Raw genomic sequence first — 23,085 nt, 5'->3', positions numbered from 1 at the left:
GAGCTCATTGGTTGGGAAGGAAGCTGGAGTTTCAAAATGGAGTCTCTCATGTCCCCAGACTTCACACATCCCACAGATATGTCCTGCCACATAGGCATCTTGTGAGGATTAATAAGCAAATACATGTAAGGACTAGGCATTGCCTAGAACATGGTAAGATCTCAGGAGGTATCGGGCGCCTGGGTGGCTCAGTTGGTTAAGCGACTGTGTCCGGCTCAGATCATGATCCTGGAGTCCCTGGATTGAGTCCCGCATCGGGCTCCCTGCTCGGCAGGGAGCCTGCTTCTCCCTCTGACCTTCCCCCCTCTCATGTGCTCTCTGTCTCTCTCATTCTCTCTGTCTCAGATAAATAAATAAAATCTTAAAAAAAAAAAAAAAAAAGATCTCAGGAGGTATCAGTAATCATTAGCATTGAGTGTTACAGAATCACCGAGCCCCTGACTGAGCCTTGACTGAGGAGAAGCAGGAAGACCCTCCCCAGAAATGGGGACAACAGAGCAAAAAGTGGCAGCATGATGAGCAGCAGTTCTCCAGCAGTAAGTAGAGACATATAGGAAGAGTCATACGAGGGCCAGAAGTTGCCCCTCACCCGGGGACATTTAGCAGTGTCTGGAGACATTTTGGGCTCTCACCAAGAGGGGTGGATGCTAATGGCTTCTAGTGAGCAGGGGCTGGGGAAGCTGCTGGCCTGCTACAAAATGCAGACAGGCAGCCCCCAGACAAAACCTGGGCAGGTCCCAAATATCTGTAGTGCTGAAGTTGAGCGATCCTCGTGCAAAGCATGGGTTCTGTGGCCAGAATGCCTGGGTTTTTGGGGGGGAGGAAAAGCTTTCTCCTCTGTCGTCAGGTTTAACGATGAGCCTGCCAATTAAACTGGTGATTCTAACAGGAGCCAAGGGTGTATTCGTTTGCACACGGAGGCCCACACACGATGTCACTGGCTCCTTCAATGACTGAAGTGGAAGGCTTTATACAGCTAACTTAGTAGAGGCAGAGAGAGGGGAAAGAGGCTTCCACGGGAAGAGCAAATAGGTTTCTTTAGGAAAGACAAATGGGTCTTAGAAGAACAGGAGATGAAGTTTGGGACAGCGAGTGGTCTTTCTGTCTTCTTCAGGACCGTACTGCTCCCCCAGAGAGGGGATTTATGGCAGGTTTACTCTTGGTCGCTCTCTTGGGAGTAGAAGTTGTCCCTAAGGTGGATCTTAAGGCAGTCCTCATTTCTCAGAAGTTTCTGCTCTGGGTCGGATAAGGGAAACTCCGAGAAGGCTTCTTTCTACATCTGTTGAATTTCAAGTGCCTGCAGCTTAAAATAACCTGCAGCAGCTCTGCAGTTCCAAGTGTGCCTCCCCAGGATTAATTCTGGCTCTGTCACTCACTAGCTGGGTGACTTTGGGCAAGTCACTGAACCTTTCATTTACCTCGTTTGTAAGGGAGCACTTCAGAAAACGGAGTTAACATTGATAGAGAGAACATAGTAAGTAGTACTACGTTATACTTAACATAAATTCCAATGTCTATGTAAGTCCTAAAGCATATTTTCCCCCAAATCAGGAGTAATCACCTACTGACACCCACTCTTTCTATGTCCTATATAGCTGCCAGGGAGATCACTCTGAGTTCCATGAATTTTTAGTAATTATTTCCTTTGGACTCTGTATCTCAGTCTCAGTCTGGCTTACTTGGCTCAGCCCAGTGTGATCTAAAAGTCACACACAAGATGTGCAACAGAGAAGCCCGGCCCATTCGGGATGCTGCTGGAGAAAGGGTGGGAGGGGGCAGGGAAGAAGCAGAGCCAGGGAAGGGACCACCACTAGCCTTCGCCTTTGTGACTCTGGCTTTTTTTATTTTTATGCTTTTTTTTTTTTTAATTTTTCCTTTCTATTCAAGCCTTGTATCTCTAACACCCTCAATATGATCCTCTGCTACTTTCTTCTTAAGAGATACTACGATAAAGCATTTATGGCTTCTCTCTGCTTAAGGGCATTTTAGAGTAACAACCTGTGCTGGGATTGCTGAAGAACAGATGAGAAGTCAGAGTCTTGGATTTCTTTACGATTTAAAGAAATCCTTTAAAATTCAGTCTCTTGGGCGCCTGGGTGGCTCAGTCGGTTAAGCGTCTGCCTTCGGCTCGGGTCATGATCCTGGGGTCCTGGGATTGAGCCCCACGTCTGGCTCCCTGCTCAGCGGAGAGCCTGCTTCTCCCTCTCCCTCTGCCTGCCACTCTGCCTACTTGTGCTCTCTGTCTCTCTGTCAAATAAATAAATAAAATCTTAAAAATAAAATAAAAATAAACTTCAGTCTCTTCACTGAGCAAGACGGCAGCAGCACAGACGGATTGACACAAACACTGCGTGTGAGCCACTCGTGAAAAGGAAAGGCTTGGAATCACCAGCCTCTGACAAGCGAGGTTTTGTTTTTGTTTAAGATTTATTTATGTATTTGAGAGAGAGAGAGAGAGCAAGGGGAGGCACAGAAGGAGAGGGAGAATCTCAAGCTGACTCCCCAGTGCAGGGCTTGATCTCACAACCCTGAAATCATGACCTAAGCCAAAGCCAAAAGTCAGACGCTTAACCGACTGAGCCACCCAGCTCCCTGACAAGTGAGTTTAGTATGGAGCATGGAGGAGGCTGTAAGCGGGGTGATGCTTCTTTTCTCTGAACACTTCTTCTGTACTCTTTTCTTCCCCATGCCTCGTGATTATGAAAGTCTGTCCTTCAGGCTGTACGCTTGCAGAAATTCCATCTGCACTCCTCTCAAGACTTTCCGAACCTAACCGAGAACCCAGGGAGGGCCTTGAAACTTGAACCCACTCACAGACACAGGCATCCCTCTTCCTGAAGACGTCCTTCTTCTGGATCATTTCACTGTCTCGTTCCTTGTTTGTTTTGGTCCTCAGGCCAGAGAAAGTCCAAAGCATCAACACTATCTGAAGGGTCAACCAAATCCAGAAATTATATCAGGACATTCAAAACAGGATGAGGGAAGGGCCCAGCTCTGCAATGCTTTGATGTCTTGATGTCTCCACAGTGTCAATCAATGTGTTGATGAGACACAGCCCATCAGGTTGCTTATTTAGTTTCTTCAGAATAGATGCAGCTAAAGAATGAATTAGTCAAATGGAAAATCAGAAGGAAATATCTCAGTAAGAAGAAGGATTAAATAGATAGAAAATTGAGAAGCTAAGCATACCCCACCCTGTCCCTATTATATGGTATCAAATCTCCCCTCTCAAGATAATCAGTCACTTATTCCCCCATTAACGTAACTCCCTTCTGATCCACTGGTATAAGCCCAAAGTGGCCAGATGGTGACATAGCTGCAAATTTAGTAGAACCCTTCATTTCTCTGCTAGTCTAGGCTTATCCCCTCCCGGGAACTGAGATCTTTAACTTAGCAGCACCTGAAGTTATGAAAAGGGGAAGAGCAAATTCCACAAATGGGTCAGTGGGATCAAAAGTATAGGGACCACTCCTACTTCCGCACCTTGGTTTCCAGACCTATGAACTCTAACAATTGAGGATATAGCACCAAATATTGCCTTTATTTTAGTATGTGTACACCAAAACAGAGGCCTAAACTCTAACCCTCATGGTGTCTTCTCTAAGAGGCCACTGTGCTTTTCAACTGGGCCAGTCGCTTCTGGCTGATGGGATATATGGTGAAACTGGTGAGTTCTGTGACCCCTGCCGCACCTCCTTTGCAGTAAAATTAGTCCCTTACCTGAGGAAATGTTGCAGGATACCATGTTGATAGATTAGACATTCAGATGCCTTTTGATGGAGATACTGATTCTTAACTAGTATAGATATAAATTCTGGTAAGGACAAACTGCTTTTCTCCTCATTTGAGGGCTTAGCATTGGTCTCTGGTGCTGATGTTCCACAGTAACTGGATAAATCTTGGTGGGCTGAATTCCATTCGATTAGACACCAAGGTTTTTGAACTCCTACTCTGCCTTTTATTTCAATATAAAGTGACCATCTTTAACCCAATGTCATTTCAATTCTAAAGATGGCTCCTCTCTGGGGAACCACTCCAGTCCCATTTGCTTACCCTCTTACACAGTGTCTGTGTGCTGGCTGTTGAAGAAGAGACTGTGAGATCTCCCTGTTTCCGTATCACCTGATAATGGAACTGAGTTATTCAACTGGCCTGCAAAATACCAAATCCCCCTTCCATAGATGGGGACCTGGGCCCTGGCACTCCTCCCCTGTGCTCTACTCCCCTTAGATTCATTCCACGGAAGACCTCCAGGCCGAGGAGGAAATCCAGAATCCCCAACTCCGATGTGAAGACCACAGACCCGTTGTCAACAAGCAGCTGGGCGTGGTTCCTACAGAGCTAAGGTCTTGTCAGTCTGAAGACCAAGTCTGTCCCCAGAATCTCTCTCTCATGTCCACACTTTCGGGTCTTACTGAGCTGAACTTATAGCCTGGTTCTGCCACTTCCTAGTTGCGTGATCTTAAATGAGTTACTCAGCATCCCCAAGATCCCTTTTCCTGAGCTGGCATAGGAAAAGACTTATTTGCCTTTCACAAGGCTGTGGTGTTGCTTGACACAGTGCCTGCTCACGGTAGTGGGGCACAGTAAACTTGCTGACCCATCTATATACAGATTCAACCTACTATTTTTTAAATAACAGCTATTGAGCTATAATCCACATAACATGAAATTCACCCATTTAAAGTATAAAATTCAATGTTAGCACTGGTATCTGGTTCCCACTAAACAAGAGATATTGTTATTATAATTTTAGTAATATTGTTATTTACCTCGTTTCATGCCCACTTGCCCTCCTGTGCGGGTGACCATTATTCCAGCTTTATAACTATCCCACAATCCCCATCTCTTCGATAATTCCTCGTAGTCCTACATACAGCTGCCTAGTGGACTTGGCTTTTTTTTTCAATGAGGCTATAGTACCTGGCAACTTTGAAAATGTCCCTCCTACTTTTTTCCTTGCCTTATGTACCATCTCCTTTTCTATTGACTTTATGATTAATAAAAATGTGCAAACAAACTGACAGCATATGACAATGAAGTTGCTTCCACAAACGACTGGAAAGCATACATTCATTTGTGCTGACGTGCCTATTTCTTCTGACGCACAAGGCTGTGATTTAATGACAGGTTCACATCCTAAAATTGGGGTGGCACTGAAAACATGCCATGACAGCATGTACACTAGAAACAGGCCAATAGATGTCACCAAGAAAAAGCAAGAAAAGAAAAGTACATTGATTCCTAATGCGTACTCAATGAAAAGCCAAAGTACTTTACATTTTTCAGTAGAGAGTCCAAAGAATGGGTTGGCCTGAGCCATGGCAGGAGAACTGGCAATTCCTGCCAAATGAATTCGTTAAAGAAGCAATGTCAATTTCAATGTCAATTAAACGTGACATTAGTTCAATGTCAGCTTGCTGGGCCCCTGGGCCACCTAGCACCACTGGTGATTCAAACATGATTTTCACTGCTTTGGTCACACTGTGCCCTCCCACAGAAACCTTCAACTGCCCCCCACTGTCCACAAGGACAACTCCAAACTCCTAGTTCAGTTTCCAAGATCTTTTAGCATGGGGGGTCTCTATTAGCTACCCCCATACCCTGGACTTTCCCCCCTCATGATTTTGCTTACAGTCTTCTCTGTTCCATCTATTCTGTTGAAATCCCACCTGTCTTTCAAGCCTCTCCATGTCTACTACCACCGTGAAATCCCAATGTCTTCTTCAGTCAGAGCTAATTTCTCAGTCCTATGTATTTCTCTATTACTTCTGTTTGTTCTTCTCTTCTAGAAATTATTATATTTTGCCCTGTATTCAAATGTTTAAATATGTAGCTTTGGTTAAGTCACTCGTTCCAACTGAACATAAGAGAGCGGCCATGAGAAGCAAACTGAACAACGTTGGCAAAGTGTTCAAAACATACATCAAAAACTATTAAGCACTATACAAAGGTAAAAGGGTCTCATTATTCTATTCATGTCCTGTGAAGGAATATTTGGTTAATTCCATAGAATGATCATTTTTAGTGACATCACTTGGTTAAAGCAGGCCAAGGAGACTTTATATGGCGGTTAACATTGAATTTTATACTTTAAATGGGTGAATTTCATGTTATGTGGATTATATATAGCTCAATAGCTGTTATTTAAAAAATAGTAGGTTGAATCTGTATATAGATGGGTCAGCAAGTTTACTGTGCCCCACTACCGTGAGCAGAGCTCACTCTGACCAGTGATGAATCCAAACGTGCATACATCTTTCGTTCTAAACAAGAATAGATGAGTAAATCAGCAAAACTCCATTCACACTGACTGGATGGATCCTCCTATGAAACAGGGTCACCATTAGAGAGCAGAGAAGGAACGAGGCCAGCAGGTGGCTCACACTCAGATGAGGTGGGGATGGAATCCTTTGTGAAATTGGACAATAGGTGACAACAGGTATAAATGAATAAAGATGAAAGTGACTTGAAGAGTAGCAAAGCTCTCAAGGATTTTATATGAGGAAATTCATGAGATGTTGAGTTTTCTGATGAATCTTGACATTTACTACGAATTCTCTAGACCAAAGGCTATTCCAAAAAGTGAAGGAAAAACATGAAGCACCTCCATAAACCCAATGTTCCCTTTGTCACCTGTGACTTTATACCTCCTTTCAGTGGTCTGCTGCTTAATGAGCAGAGTTTGCCTTAAGCAAGTTATGAGAGATGTCAGCTTTGGGTTGGCTCCCCTTTCTTTTTTTGTTTTCACCTTCCTCTAAGTGCTGGTCTATTTACTCATCTCTCAAAAGAAAATGCCCAACCTACTGATCCATTCCTCTTGGCCTTTCTCGCCAGCAAAATATGCCGCTTTGAGTGATTCTGAGAGACTTAGTCACACACATGTGTAAGTAAATGGCTAATAGAGGTGGATCTGACATGGTTCCTGGGAAAAAAGCCATAAGGCAGAGAGATGAATTTCTGATTATGACATTGGAGCCATGCAGGAAAGGGGCAGGGAGAAGCCTCCCCTGATTTTTCCCACCCTGCCCTCCGAGAAAAACCATAGAGCTGTGAAGCAATCAGTACCCGCTTTGCCTCTTAGTAAAGTGTAATACTTGGGGCGCCTGGGTGGCTCAGTCGATTAAGCGTCTGCCTTTGGCTCAGATCATGATCCCAGAGTCCAGGGATGGGGTCCCGCATTACATCGGGCTCCCTGCTCAGCGGGGAGCCTGCTTCTCCCTCTCCCTCAGCCCCTCCCCCTGCTTGTGTGCTCTCTCTCTCAAATAAATAAATAAAATCTTTTTTAAAAAAGTGTAATACTTATCAAAGGCCCCATTGTACCCTTAAGCAACATATTAGTTGCAAAGGATGTCTACATGTACATTTTAAATGTAACAATACCTAGAGTGGAAAGAAATGTCTTTTTGATCTGGGAGGAGGACAATATATTTTAGGTCCTCCCACACTCACAGTAAATTGGCAGAATTGTAACACCCATGAGAAGCCAGTACTTTTCCAAGTAAATGGTGAGGTTACGCTAAGTGCTCTGAGGTTTCCTCTGGCTGTATTCTTCAAGAAGACCGGTGGGCGTGGCTGTGACTAAGTGTGTTCGCCCCCCGCGCCACGAACACATGCGCAGTTTTGTACTGAGAGTGTGTCTTTCAAAATAGGCCTCCAATCAGAGACCAAAAGACAAGTGTCCCTCTGCCTGCATGAGTACATCCACGACTGATGGAGTTATTCAACAGATGACATTCAGTCCCAGCCTAGAAAATAATCATTCTTTCTTTGCTGAGTAATTCCCAGACGTCACTCCATAAGGTGAGAGAACATGAAAACCAGCAGAGCCAGGCCCCAGGGGATTCCTACACTTGCAAGTTCTGCTCTCCTGCAGACTGAGCTAATAGACTCTGTGACACACCAAAAAGTGACCAAGAAGAAACAAACACCACTAGGCCTGATTCATGAACCTTTGGGCGGGTGATCACAGATTAGGACTTATTTTTCGCTACTATTGTTTCTTGAGGTAAAATTTACATATGGTAGAATGAAATATTTTCAGGTGTATCATTCTCTGAATTTTGACAAACTTAGACGATCAGAGAGACACCATCACAATCAAAATTCCCTCATATCAGAAAGTTCCCTTGTGCCCCTTTGTAGCCAATGCCCTCCCTTTACCACCAATCTGATTTCTGTCCTTATCGTTTTGTCTTTTCTAGAAGGTCATATAAATGCAATCAAACAGGAAATAGCCAATGTGTATTTGGCTTCTTTCACTTAACAAAATGCTTTTGAGACTCATCCATGTGATTGTATGTATCACTACTTCATTCCTTCTTCGCGATGAACAGTATTCCACTTTTGGATAGACCACAATTTGTTTATCTATTCACAGTTCAGAGACATTTGGGTTGTTTCTAGTTTTTAATGGTTATGAATAAAGCTGCTAATAAAATTTGGTTACAAGTTTTGAGAGGTCATCTTCTTCATTTCTCTTGTCTAAATACCCATGAGTGGAATTCCTGGCTTACATGATACATGAATATTTAACTTTGTAAGACACTTCCAAACCATTTTGTAAAGGGGCCATATCATTCCCGCCAGCAACATATGATAGTTGCAGTTCCTTGGCATCCTCCTCAGCACTAGATGTTGTCAGTTTCCTTGATCTGAACCATTTTCATAATTTTTCATGAACTTTTGATCTAGGCTGAGCTATAAAATTAAACATTCTGAAAAAAATATTAAACATTCTGCTAGCTGCATATACTGGTTGAATATGTCTCCCTCAAATTTGCATTCACCTGGAACCTCAGAATGTGACCTTATTGGAAAATAGGATCTTTGCAGATGCAATTAGATTTGTTTAGATGAGGTCCTCCTGGATTAAAGTGGGCCTTAATTCCAATGGCTAGTGTCATTATATGAGGCCATATGAAGACACAGAGGAGACCACCACGTGGCCATGGAGGCAACAGATGGAGCTGGCTGCAACAAGCCGAGGAACATCAGAAACCACCAGAAGCTGGAAGAGACAAGGAAAGATTCTTAGGGCCTCTGGAGGGAGTGTGGCCCTGCCAACACCTTAATGTCAGACTTCTAGTCTCCAAAACTGTGAGAAAATGAATTCCTGTTGTTGTCAGCCACCTAGTTTGTCATAGTTTGTTACAGTAGCCCTACGAAAATGATACACTATAAACAGAATTTACGAAATACAAGAATACAAAGAACTTTAGAAGGTTATATTTGGCTTACATAAAGCTTTCTGAGGAAAAAAATATAATAATTGTGTGAAAAAATAGTTTTAATAGGTACAAATATATCATTAGCAGCCTAAATTACTAACAGCTATAAACTACTTGGACTAAGTCTTGAATAATCTATAATTCAACTTTTTATTCATCAGGCTGAACTTCTGTTAGTAAATCCAAATTAGTGAAGACCTACTTTTTATCAAGAATCAAGGTCATTCCAGAACCAGAGTCCCAACGGTTCCTAACCTATGGCTATTGAATATGTGAGACCCACATTTTGCAGTCTGGTCTATAAAGGATCATGAGATAGACTTTGTTTTAGTTTGGTAGTTTTTGTGGTTTAACGTATTGCAACCTTACAGGCATTGTAAAATAATTTGTTCATTTCCCCTGCCACGGGACAGACACTAGTTTTAAAAACAAAACTTCTGTGGCAGAGCCAGTCTTGGCTATTTTCTTCATAAAGTACACTTCACATTTCAGCTTTCACACAAGCCTCTTCCAGCTCCTGAGGAAGAAAATAATCCAGCCCTCAAACCCCTATCAGACTTCCTTAGGTAGGCAGAGGGCCCCCCTTCTCACTCCAAAACTCATGAAAGAAGTTGATTCTTCTCATACTCCATTACTCACAAACATATTACTAGCTTGAAGATGATTATCTTAACTCAATAACATAAAATAAAGGAATAGTCCATCAATAACAGTAACAGGTTCCGGCTTATGCCACCATGATGTCCTGAGTAGTTATTACAACAGGACAGAAGTTGAGACAACAGGGCAGGAGACCTGGTACAGATGTAAGCAGGAATTCCATTTTTTTTTTATAATCATTACTCTATTTATACTATTCAAGCCTGACTGTTTTCCCCCCATTACTGACATGAGATATACAACAAGCCTATCAGTCGAACACCACATGTTGTCATATGGAGATCTGGGAAGAGTCTCTGGCCCTCGCTGAGCTCCTCCTGAGTCATTTTCCGTATCGTGTGCCGTAGGGAACAGCTGTACCATGCCTACATCACTGGGGTAGCTGGTGAACACAATCACGCATTCCATAAAAAGTTTGCAGAGTAAGGCCAAGTGTCATCACCTGAACAGAGTCCAAAATCGTTCAGTGACCCAGATAAAAGTCTGGTCTTCACTCCCCCTGCTCATTAGTCAGCATGCACTGTTCTTTGAGTGTCTGGGAAAACACAGGGTTGGCCTATTGGTTGGGGCAGTGAGGGGGGTGTGGAGACAAGGGCTTATAATATTGGACCACCCCGTTCCAAGCTTGGACAACTTCAAAGCACAGGGCTTAAGGAACTTGGAACAAACTGTACAACTTCACTGTCGCTGGGTCTGGCTAAAAACAGAAACCAGCCTCTCTAATCCCCACCCCACCTGTGGAGAACCATAAATTCAGGTTACTACAAATAAAAGGTCATGGAAGAGTGCCCAGATGCCCTTTGGGATGTTCGATGCAATCAGAAGGGAGCGATTGGGGTAGGGGCTGTCCTTCCACAAGAAGTTGAGGGAAAGAGAAAAAAAAATGACCAAAATGTTTGCCTTGTTTAAATATCAGCAAGAATGTCTATTTATTTTACAGTTCCAGTACACTAGACAGGGAGCTGGGGGGCAGGAGCTCCAGGGAGGAGCCAAAGCCACTGGCTTTGCTCTATTTTATGGGCTAACTAGATGTTTAAACTTAGATTGTGACAGCCAGGCACATATTATTTTCCATTGCAGGGTGGTCAGAATTAGGCCTGGGGACCCTTCCAGGGAGCTCAAGGTCATTGTTACAACTTATAGTAAATATAGTTGAGATCGAATTGACAAACCATGCCCTTGCCCACACACAAACAGGGCCCCTAACAAACCAGAAGACTTCCTGAGAGAGGAAATGAGACCTGATGTTTGTAGTCTGACTGCGTGTTTGGAAACAAAGCTGAGAAGCAGAGTCTCCAGTCTGGATGAAACCATCAGAGTAGCTGGTCAGCCTCCACCCCTGGGCAGATTAACCCACTCCTGAACCTGGCATGGTTGATTTCAAGCGGTTTCAGGTACCACTGAGACCTTACACTGCAAAAACCTGGTGCTTATGTTGCAAAAACCTGCAACATTGGGGCTGCAGACCTGACCAAATTAAACCCTTCGAAACCAGATTTTTCTGAGGTAAAGCAGGTCATACCAGCTAATAAAGAGTTAAAATGTCATTGTCCCGTCGACTTTCTGGGGCGTTCAAGTGTTCCTCAGAGCAAAGTCCAGGGCATGGGGTCACCAATTTTTGATAAGAAAAAAACAGAGTAACAAAAAAACCTTGAGAGATCAGATAAGAAAATAAAAGTACTTTCAACCACAACAGTGAGTGTTGACAAACCACTGGGGTAGGGCTTTATAATCGTTCTACATCGCCGACGACAACGTAACTGCCCGGCAAGAAAAGGCCACACCGCAGGAGGATGTGTGACCAGGCAGACAGGGGACCTCAGGGAGGACCCAGCAGCGGCCATGTTGGCCTCCGCGACCCCTGGGGCCTCCCGACGATCCTCCGCTCCCGCAGGCTGTGCCCTCTCCACCCTCCAGACGCAGGCAGCGCCCGCCCCCCGCCCCCCGCCCCCAGGCCCGCTGATTGGCAGGCGGTGCAGCGACTCCTAGAGCCCGGCTTTGGTTGGGCAGGTCCAGCGGAGGGCACCGTCCTACCCCAGCCAATAGGAGGCAAGAGGCGGGACCTGCGGCCGGGAGGCGGTGCTGGTCAGGTGCTCCGCGCCGAGGCTGCGTGCAGGTGAGCCGCTGCAAGTTCAAGGGGCGATCCTGGCTTCCGCTACCTCCTCGCTATTGCCCCCGGGTCTGCGTGAGGGACCCCCCCCCTCCTGACCCTCCGTCCTCTTGTCCCAAGCTCACGCGGACCGTCCGGATCGCTGCGAGGGTAAGAGACCAGGGGAGTGGGCTGCTTCCCTCCTGGGGACCCACACGGCTCCTGTTGTCCCCTCAGACCACCCCCCCCTTTCCTCTGCACACGCACACAGCCCACGTGGGGACACCTGCCGGCCTCGGTGGGCGGGAGGTCTGCGAATTGCGAACGTATTCAACGCCCCGACCCTGCCCAGTGACTAGGTTGGAATCCCAGGGGGAAAGATGGGGCACTACATCGTTCTCTCGACGTCTAGTCCCTCTAAACACACCGACTCCTCCTTCACTTGCCCTTTCTCCGCGCTTCTTGGCGCCCCTTCCCTCAATTTCCAAGGCTGCCTGTAGGGGAAGGATTGGAGGGGTGGAGAAACTGGAAAGCAGCCCGGTGAAATCTGGACCCAGAACTAGGGATTTCACTGCACTGTGCAGCAGTTTGTGCAGCAGAAAAGAACGAAATCTGCTATTTCTTTCATCCCCACCCCCATCTCTCTCTTTATTGCTTTATGTCATCGATGTGATAATACTGATTCTTCTTACCAAACATTCCTAAGCTGTAGACAACACTTAGCCTTTGTTTATTTTCTTTTGTCCAGGAAATGAGTTCTTTCCTACTTACCACAGTCGCTGAATTAATTTACTTAGAGGAGCGATTCTCGGCCTTTTGGCTAAGATCACGTGTAGTATCTGTTCTTATCAGTTTAATTTACTTAGAGGAAAATCAGGTGTTTCATGTAGTTGATTTTTTTTTTTAGCCTTAAATTATATTTGTTTCATAACAGCTTTCCTGCCTTGTGTTAGGAAGGTGAAGGAGAAGGGAAAAGGGAGAGGAGACAGCATCCTCAGCCAGATGTTAGTAAATATAGTTGGCGTTCCTTATTGGAACTGATTTTTAAATGTTCCTTCCAGAATTGGAAACATTATTGCCATTTGAAAAATAGTTTTTAAATTTAATTTTTGAACCATTGTCTGGAGACCAATACCTAACGCAATTTCAGTTTAAGTAATGTTCTAGGTATGGTGAAATCATAGTTAAAAATTACTGTATCTGAAAGCAAAGCAAGCACGCCAAGCAGTTTTTATTTACCTATACCTATAATATAGCAAGCGAGGCAAGACAGGATCTGTTTTTGAGGTTTAAAATATCTTCAGCATATTCAAATTAGCAAGGTGTCAAAAGCTGAATTCAAGAGACTTCTTGGCACAGAAGTGTGGATAGATCCAAGTTTTGGTGGGCTTACAAATACCTTCATGCAAGAATGGACAAGAAAAGGAGAGAACCAAAAATACTTGCTTGATTTGCAAGCCCAATGAGAGCTCACAAAATTTACCTACGTGTTGTTTATCCCTATTGCCTTTTGTTAGCTTTCTTGAGTAGAATAAAAGCTTTTTAGATGTATATGCAGATTTAAAGAAAATGAACCAACCAACAACCTTGATCCAAAGGGAGTCTTTAATCCTGGCAAGTGCCTTTTCCACACATATCACTAAGATGAAATATGGACGAATTTTAGCTTTCAGAAAATCAACACCAAATTTCAGAATTATGTTTCTGTTCATACAGAAACTGTTTTAGTTTAAGGAAGGCTATGCTTTAATTATGAAATAAATGAATGCAGTTTACATTTCACAAGTATATTTGAGTATCACAAATTTTATGGCACTTCAAAAAACCAAGTTCATCTATTTTCTTTCTTGAATAATATCCCTAACCGTGATGAACCAAACATAAGGCTTTGGCTTTGAAAAATAGAAATGTATATGTTGTTTTTTTTTTTTAAACATTATTACTGGATTTACTAATGGTACTTTCTTGTTTCTAGGCTCCTGTAGTTGGTCTAACCATAATGATAAATACATTCATAGATATTAATTTGACTATATAAACTTTACTGGCCAGAAGTCAGAAGTCTGGGTCCCCTGCAAAAGTTTCTGAAAAGTTTTTGTTTTTCTCAAAAGTAAATTATATTTTAAAATGATATCTGGCGAGTTTACTTAAATAATTACTTTGAGAAATGTTTTGATAAATTCTTGGAAAGTAACAGTTTCTAAAATGCAACTAAATTTCCTAGCTTTATTATACAGGAAGCCCCAGGTCTCTTATTTAAGATGGAGCAACATAATTCTTCCAGGCTGTGATTTATTATATGACTGGGATTACTAAGTACCATCACTGTCAGTTTTGGGTAAGGTATACCAAAAAAAAAAAGATATTGCCATTGACTTCTATGTGTTTTTTTATACAGATTGTCTTACACTGAACTGATCAAATACTTTGAAAATGACTTCAAAACTCCTCTGGGGGTCCTTCGTACTTGCTGCACTAATATTCTCAGTTACATTTTCTCTCCAACCAGACCAGCAAAAGGTTCTACTCGTTTCATTTGATGGATTCCGTTGGGATTACTTATATAGAGTGCCAACACCCCATTTTCATTATGTTATGAAGTATGGTGTTCATGTGAAGCAAGTTACTAATATTTTTATCACAAAGACCTACCCTAACCATTATACTTTGGTAACTGGCCTCTTTGCAGAGAATCATGGGATTGTTGCAAATGACATGTTTGATCCTATTCTGAATAAATCTTTCTCCTTGGATAACATGACTATTTATGATTCTGAGTTTTGGGAAGAAGCGACGCCAATATGGATCACAAATCAGAGAGCAGGACATTCTAGTGGTGCAGCCATGTGGCCTGGAGCTGATGTAAAAATACATAATAGCTTTCCTACTCACTACATGCCTTACAATGAGTCTGTGTCATTTGAAGATAGAGTTGCCAAGATTATTGAATGGTTTACATCAAAAGAGCCCATAAGTCTTGGTCTTCTTTATTGGGAAGACCCTGATGATATGGGCCACCACTTGGGACCTGAGAGTCCGCTCATGGGGCCTGTCATTTCGGATATTGACAACAAGTTGGGATATCTCATACAAATGCTGAAAAAGGCCAAGTTGTGGAACATTCTGAACCTAATCATCACAAGTGATCACGGAATGACCCAGTGTTCTGAGGAAAGGATAATAGAACTTGATCGGTATCTGGATAAAGACCACTATATCCTGATTGACCAATCTCCAGTAGCGGCCATCTTGCCAAAAGAAGGTAAGTCTGACTGAGTGGTGATCTGGGGCTGGGGCTGGATGTGCCCAGTGCAACTGAATGGAGAATTTTTGTTTCTGTATCTTCAAAATATACTTGCCTGTGTCATGGTAATAGTCTAGGGTGTAATCCTTAGACTCTGAAAAGACAAAATCTCTTTTCTCAGCATGTAATTTTTCACTTTTCCCAAGAATTTTGAAATTGATGTTCTCTCTGTATTTATGGCAGATGGATTTAAACCATCTTGGAACCACCAAAGATGATGAAAGCTATAGCCTCCTTTCTCAGAAAAATTGAGATGGAAAGAGACATACAGAATTTGCATGCAATTACAGTGATTTTATGGAAGCCCTAAATTTAGCCTACTATGGATCCTTTTGTGGGACCTGCTTATTAGGGAAGCAGTGCAGTAGAGGAAGGAGAAAGCATGGGTCAAGCTGAAAATTTCTTTTCCCTGATTATAAATTGAGGAAGTCATAACAATACATTGAACTTCTTACAAACCTTTCCTCAAAGCCTCATAAGTGTTGTCACCTAAGTGTTACTTCTATTTTAAAGACAGGTGAACTAGCTCAAGTTTAACCTCCCCAGATCACAAAGGAAGTGCAGAGCAAGACTCAGACTTCTGACTTCTGTTTTATCACCATCTAGAGTTAATCTAGATATCAAATGAGAGAACAGATTGCCTTATATCCCTCACAAGGGAATCAAGAGGATCATATGAAACAGCGAATGTTAAAATATACATGTGCACCTGCACACAAACTTTTTAACAAACTTTTAAAATTTTAACAAATTTAACAAATAACAAGTCTTTTGTTGTTTGAGGAAATCACATTAACTCTTCAATTTTCCTTATAAAATTGGAATGTGTCCTGTGTTGGGGTGTTGCGAGGCAGGGAGGAAGCCCCAACAAATGGATTTGAAAAACAAGAAAAGGATTAAAGACGCTGCATTTGCAGTTACAGGGAGTACTTCTGCCACACCTCCAGGGTGTTAAAGAACTCTTCGTTTCAGAAGCTGTGTTCTGGTCTGCCCTTCTCAAGTGCTGCCTCACCCTCCAGTCAGACATTCTCTGTGCTCCTAACTATCAGAACTTAGCCTTCGTTTCATTTGAGTAAACATTTTACTTAGTGCAGCCAATTGGGGGTGTGTGTGTGTGTGTGTAGTTAAGTCTTTACATTAGAGATTTCTAGTTCTATATAATGTCCTCTCAGTTCTGTAAAGTGAATTTACGTCCCGCAGAAGATGAATCATTTCTGTTTCCCCCTCAAGATTCTTTCCTCAAGGGGATAAGAGTCTTCAGGTATCTGGCTGTATTTCCCTATGTTCTGCCCGCTGGTGGTTTACCTCAGGAAGACATATTCATTGGCCTCTGTTGCCTGGGTGGTTTCTCTGATTGTAACAGTGAATGCCTGGTTCTGAGTGCCTCTCCGTATCCTTCCTCTTTGAGGTAAATTGGACGAAGTCTATGCAGCCCTAGCTCATGCCCATCCTAATCTTACTGTTTACAAAAGAGAAGAGATTCCAGAAAGATGGCATTATAAGTACAACCATCGAATTCAACCCATCATCGCCGTGGCTGACGAAGGGTGGTATATTCTACAGAATAAGTCAGATAACTTTCTGTGTGAGTATGTCGCACCGTTTCTTCCCATTCTGCTCGTTGTTTGTTGGAGTGGATGCTGTCGGTAATAATGCAGCAGTGTATTTACGAATCAAATAACTTAACTGGCGTCCTACAATAATAGCAAATCACAGATCCTTGGGACTTTAAAAAGAGGTAAGTCCCTAAACATTCATTTCTCTGGAAGTCATCAGACCAAAGACATGCAGAGTGACCTCAATGGCTAATTATAGCCATCATGTTCCTGAGAAAAACCTAATTGGAAATTTACAAATGGAACGATTTTCTGCATCTGTTTTATGTTCTACTTTCATAATGTAATCTCTATTTTTATTTGCAGTTGTTAGCTTTCTAGTTTCCTATGCCCTTCTGGCTCTACCAGATACAGGCCACCTTTATTTTAACCCTTGGAAACACTGCAAAAAAGAAGTGCAAATGGCATGGAGGATCATATATCAAAATGTATTTTTCTAATACCTAGTGATAAAATTTTGGAGATATTTCCACTGGATTAATCTTAAATATATTGGACATCCCATTTGAAGTTCACACATGCACAAGAAGGGGCTTTCTGCCATCCTTAACGTGTAATTTTTCTCTTACATAGCTTCTAACAAGGTAGTCAAATGGAAAAGCCATCCACAGGATTTTACTCATCTTTAATGGGCCCGTCATGTGCCTATTTGCTCTTTAACTCCCCGCTTTGTATTGCCGGGGACTGACTTCTACAGACTAAATTTCCCAGGCTCCTTTGCCAACTGGTTTCTGGTTAGATGTGGCCAAAATCATAGAAGACACCCGCAGGAGTTTGGGAGGCAGGAGTTGGGAAGAAGCCAGGGTATTTGCCCCGCACATTCTCTGTCTTAGGCGATGTCGCTCATGTTGACTTCATTTCCTCTGTGATCCCAGCTCCCTCTGGACAACTTCTCTCTCTACAGCCTCAGCTCCTACTGGGCAGTCCTGGCCTTTGGGCTCTGGTCACACCACCTCCTCCCTTCTGTCCCTCCAGCCATCGGGGGGACCAAGGGGCTGTTCCTAATCCCTTGCCATCATCCCGTGGGTGCTTCTCAGCTCTTAGCACTTTCCCCATATGAGCTGCCGTCTGGTGGACTACCTTGCACGCCTGCGCCTTTGTTGGTGGACGTAGATGTTAACGCGATGACTGATCAGCTCCCCGGGGACTTGTTTCTCCTCTGTTACCGGGATAATGAAGGAACCACATTGTATCGAAACTACACAGGGATGCTTTCTTCAGCCTTGGTCCGTGATATATCTAGGAGATGTACAGAAATGTCCCCGGAGGTAGAATTGGGTTCCTATCGTATTTATTGACAAAAAGAAAAGCGGTTGCCTGACCATGGCGTTCGTGGTACACTTGGGAGTCACAGTGGCAGATACGGGTGCCTGGTTTCTGGCTCTTAACACAGGTTTTACACACAGAGAATGATCTGTAAGCCGATATTTGTGCACACCAGGGGAGCTGTTTTAAGGAAGCCTTTAAAAAATAATCTTTTGGGGCACCTGGGTGGCTCAGTTGGTTAAGCAACTGCCTTCAGCTCAGGTCATGATCCTGGAGTCCCGGGATCGAGTCCCGCATCGGGCTCCTTGCTCGTCAGGGAGTCTCCTTCTCCCTCTGACCCTCCTCCCTCTCATGCTCTCTGTCTCTCATTCTCTCTCTCGCAAATAAATAAAAAAAAAAAAATCTAAAAAATAAATAAATAAAATAAAATAAAAAATAATCTTTTGGGGGCGCCTGGGTGGCTCAGTCGGTGAAGCATCTGCCTTAGGCTCAGATCACAGTCCCAGGGTCCTGGGATCGAGTCCTGCGTCAGGCTCCCTGCTCCACGGGGAGCCTGCTTCTCCCTCTCCCTTTGCCCCTCCCCCCACTTGTGCTCTCTCTCACTTTCTCTTTCTCTCTCTGTCAAATAAATACAGTCTTAACAATAATTTCTTTCAAAAAAATTTCTTTGGCCATGAGAAGAACTGCTACTTTTATATGTTCAGATTCTCATGTACTGTGCAGATAGCTCGTATGGTAGAGGGGTTGCTCAAAAAAGGACTGCTATCTCTGAGGAGATTTGTACTTTTACAGTTAATGTAAATCTGAGGGGCTCTCTTGAAATTTTGGTGTGGTGAACTACAATTACACAATAGATGGGTCAGACCTATTTTTGATAGAAAGCCTTAATAACGCTCCTATTCATGTTATGTTCAACATGATTATTTCTTCAACAAATAAATACATGAAACAATTATTTCTTCCACAAATAATTAAGTGTTGGCCAGTATATTCCTTCTCAACCTGAGTTCCACAAGAGAATGAAGTCCTGATGTCTGAAAGCATATGGTTCTCAAAATATGTTCCCTGTAGGGCGTCCGGGTGGCTCAGTAAGTTAAGCGTCCGACTCTTGATCTCAGCTTGGGTCTTGATCACAGGGTCGTGAGTTCAAGCCCCGCATTGGGCTCCATGCTGGGCATGGAGCCTACTTAAAATAATAATAATAATAAAATGTTTTCGTGCTTCAATTTTATATCTCTTGATAAATCAGAAGACTTCTAAAGCTTTTACTTTATTTGTAGCTGCACAAGCACACAGTGCTAAATTGTTTTGGTCTGAACCACCAATATCAAGATTTTACCCAAAAGTCCTGACCTTTATTTATCCGTAGTGGATTATAGCTGTCACTAGGGGTTTGATTTTTGGGGTGTCTTTTGTTTTCTTTATTAATTGTGTGTCCCCTTTTGTTGGTAATGATGAATTTACTGTCTTTATGACTAAGAGCACCTTTATCCCTTCATCTTTAAAACATAATTGGAACAAAGTAGATACCTAACAAGTAGTGAATATTAGCTTACCTGCCACCAAAAAAAGAAAAGTAAAGAAAAAATCACTTTCATTTCCTCTGACTTGGCTCAGCTTTGCTCGTTACCCCTCCTCCTCTGCTGTTCCCGGTCGCTTCCGCCTGCGAGAAAGATGTGTCATCACTTTGACTTTTCATTTTCTGAAGTCAACATGATGGTGTTGACAGCAGCAGAGATTGTTCCTAAAAGATTATTTTCTTTTAAAAGATCAGTGAGTTAAACTTTGCATTTAAGTTCGGAATTGGACAGCACAGCAGTTATTTTCGTCTTTAATGCCCTCCAGGGGGCTAACGTATTCGTTCGTGTTACCTTCCCAGTAGGCAACCACGGTTACGATAACGCGCTAGCCGACATGCATCCGCTGTTTTTGGCCCACGGTCCTGCCTTCAGGAAGAATTTCACGAAGGAAGCCATGAGCTCCACAGATCTGTACCCTCTGCTCTGCCACCTCCTCAACGTCACCGGCATGCCGCACAACGGGTCGCTCGAGAGCGTCCGGGATCTGCTCCGCTCCGCAAGCCCGGGAGCGCGTCCTCGCGCACCGAGCCCCACGCTCGTCCGTGGCCGCGCGGAGCCCGGAGAAGACGAGCGTGAGGAGCCCTATGCTTATTTCCTGGGGGTGTCGCTCGGCAGCATTTTGGTGATTGTCTTTTTTGTAATTTTCAGTAGACATTTACTTCGCAGTCAAGTACCTGCCTTACCGGACGTGCAGGCTGAAATCGCGCAACCGTTGTTACAAGCCTAATGCTGCTTTGAAGTGGAGATGGTGTACTTATTTCAGTGTTTAAAGGTTTCAGATTCTAGGAAACCAGTTTCAGGCATTTGCCCGGATCATTAGGCAGTTATAAACAGAGACAGGAGCGCGCGTGCACGCACACACACACACATCATTAGGCAGTTACAGACAGGAGCGTGTGCGCGCGTGTGCACACACACACACACACACACACCAAGTACACATACCCACAAAGGATTAAAGTGGGGAAGTATGAATCTCTTACTCTCTCTGGCTTAGGGGAAGATAAAATCCTGCTTTATTTGGACATGGCACATATAATATATATATATTTAGCACCTTTGCACTAATTAAAGTACCTTATGTATTGCACTTTAAATTACTCTCCTAATGGGTACTTTTATATGAAATGCACTTTACTGACGATTATGTCTTATAATTTGGTTGAAAAAGACAAATTTTTTTTCTGCCCACATCACAGAATACTTGTTATTTGTTGTTCAAACTGAATGAAATTTCAAATAATTCCTGAAAAATGTCAAAATCTGTCTCCTTAAACCGGGAGTGCAAAAAGAAAGTCAAAACTGTTGGAAATTAAATGTGACAACCTTTGTACATCAAATTTTGGAGAGATGCATTCCCAACAGCAGGATGCATCTGTGGGCATTCCTTCTCATACTTCTTTCTAAAGGACATGGGTTTTCATTTTATTTTTCTTAAAAAAAAAAAAAAAGTTTCAAGTACTGACGGATTCATTCTAAACATGCCATATCTGTCATGAAATTCATGATTGCTGTTTTCTGAGGAGTCATTTTGCTCTGATTCTATAATAATGAAGACACCGTGATATCCGTGTCCTTCCTATGTAGTCCAGTCCGTGTCCTTCCTATGTAGTCTACTGTGAACAGAAGCCATCGGAGACCATCCCAGCAATAAGCTTTTCTTCTTGTTCTGTAGTTATTCGCTTCTTTGAAAACTAAATCACTATTAATCACATTAAAAATCACATAAGATACAACAATGTTTTCTTTTTGGTAACATGTAGTAAGAGAGCACGAGCATCTTTAAGACTTGAGCATTTGCAGATCCAGTCCCAAGAGAGCACAAGCTATGTTAGGTAAAATGTAGGCCACTTGATCCACAAGAAGGGCTGTGCGGAGCTAGGGAAGGAAAATTAGGTGGGACCTTGTCTGAGATGTTCCCACTGTCCCTAGAGCAGTGCTGAAGGGTGCCTTATGGCAGAAACCAGTGAAATAGCTCTTAGCGGGGACAGGTATTGAAACAAGAGGAACTGAGATCATAGCCTCGGTTCCTGAAATAGTGGGACACCCACTCACCAGGTGCTCAGAGGGATCAAAGATGAAGTCAGGTTCACAGACATCTGTATGGTCACTCAGCTCCTCTCGTTTCAACCACCAAAGCTGTGCTTTAGATCTCTGAAGTAGTCAGGTTGGGGGGACCTAGGGTTTACCTGTCGTTTCTTAGAGGAAAGAGAAAACCCTGGAAAGAACAGCTTTCTTTGAAAAAAAAATTATATAGACAGATGGCCCATAGATGATACTGTGATTTTGTGTATATTAATGCACCAACTGGCTCATGATTAGGTAAAATGGTGTAGGTATTCTAGAAAGAAAAGGTAAAGCAGATATAAAGAACAAAAGTCGTTTCACCTTCAAAATAGAGTTGAATTTAAGTACTATTTAGAATAAAGCGAATGCGTTATTTTTTAAATGATACCAATAAAGAAGTTTGGCCCTTGATTCTCATTTCATTGCAAAGCCTTTTAATCAAATAGAATGGAATTCCTGGACGGGTACTGGCATTAAAAAGCTGAGAAGTTAGATGGTAGGTGGCAAACTCAAGAAGTCTCTGAAGGAGACATTTTGGAATCCTCAGTGGCCACTCCTCTTGGCTTGCTGCATAGCTGTGAACTTTACCAGCATCACTGAGATGCCAGGATAATGACCAAAAGATGAAACTGGTCGATTTAAACGCATTACTGTTTAAATGCTGTCTGTACATTAAAAAATTGTTGCATTAAATTCATTTTAGAATTGCCTTAGTAGTAAGAGGAAAGCAAATGCTGTACCATTGATGAAATCATTAAAATTCTGATCTGAATATTGGATTACTGCATGGTTTCTTTTATTTACACGTACTTCGTTTCCTGTAAAATATAAGCAGTAGAGTTTACCTGAAGGAAAGTACAATTTTAACTTTCGCTGGGACATCTAGTCACGCATCACACCTCGAGAGCTTTTTTGTTGTTTTATCTGCACATCTGCATGGTCAAGCTTTGTATGCACTGAACACAAATGAGCACATAGAAATAAAATTTAGGCTAGCTGATCTTACAAATTGTGAGAATTTTTTTAAGGTCAGAAGAATGGAGTACCTCCCCCGCCCAACCCCGCCATTTTTGCTGAACATCACCCATCAACCATTTTGTACAATCTATTAATTGATAAGATTTGTCTTCACTGTACGTTTTGCAATTTCTTCTCCCTTATACCACCTGACATTGAAATTTAAACCTGCTTTTCAAAATGCTCTCTCACCTCTTCAGGTAAAACTAGGATCCTGTTAACTTCAGTTTCTTACAAGAACCTATTACCTCTAGAA

At 42.8% G+C, this 23,085-nt stretch overlaps 1 protein-coding gene and 1 pseudogene across 2 annotated transcripts; both read left to right on the top strand.

Annotated features, from left to right (window-relative positions):
• The first annotated feature begins 11,891 nt into the window (after positions 1-11,891).
• Positions 11,892-22,591, top strand: ENPP5 (ectonucleotide pyrophosphatase/phosphodiesterase family member 5). 2 transcript variants are annotated; one of them, XM_045866976.2, is made up of 4 exons: positions 11,892-12,006; positions 14,378-15,241; positions 16,692-16,868; positions 20,045-22,591. In XM_045866976.2, the coding sequence occupies exons 2-4, from the start codon at positions 14,413-14,415 to the stop codon at positions 20,470-20,472; spliced, it is 1,434 nt and encodes a 477-aa protein (XP_045722932.1). In that variant the 5' UTR covers positions 11,892-12,006; positions 14,378-14,412; the 3' UTR covers positions 20,473-22,591. The 2 variants fall into 2 exon arrangements, with proteins under 2 accessions (XP_045722932.1, XP_045722931.1); XM_045866975.3 differs by having other exon boundaries at positions 11,951-12,150.
• Positions 12,780-12,897, top strand: LOC123838100 (U2 spliceosomal RNA; annotated as a pseudogene).
• Positions 22,592-23,085: the final 494 nt, after the last annotated feature.

This window comes from Mirounga angustirostris, unplaced genomic scaffold (genome assembly GCF_029215605.1).
Source record: "Mirounga angustirostris isolate CCGP_5_RB_7025 unplaced genomic scaffold, mMirAng1.0.hap1 SCAF_8, whole genome shotgun sequence".
Taxonomy (NCBI): Eukaryota; Metazoa; Chordata; class Mammalia; order Carnivora; family Phocidae; genus Mirounga; species Mirounga angustirostris.
This window is presented reverse-complemented; position numbering and strand designations above follow the sequence as displayed.

Coding starts and splice junctions, on each gene's coding strand:
- ENPP5 (XM_045866976.2), top strand. CDS start 14,413: ATGACTTCAAAACTCCTCTGGGGGTCCTTCGTACTTGCTGCACTAATA. Junction 15,242..16,691: donor GGCCATCTTGCCAAAAGAAG/GTAAGTCTGACT, acceptor TTCCTCTTTGAG/GTAAATTGGACGAAGTCTAT. Junction 16,869..20,044: donor TAAGTCAGATAACTTTCTGT/GTGAGTATGTCG, acceptor TTACCTTCCCAG/TAGGCAACCACGGTTACGAT.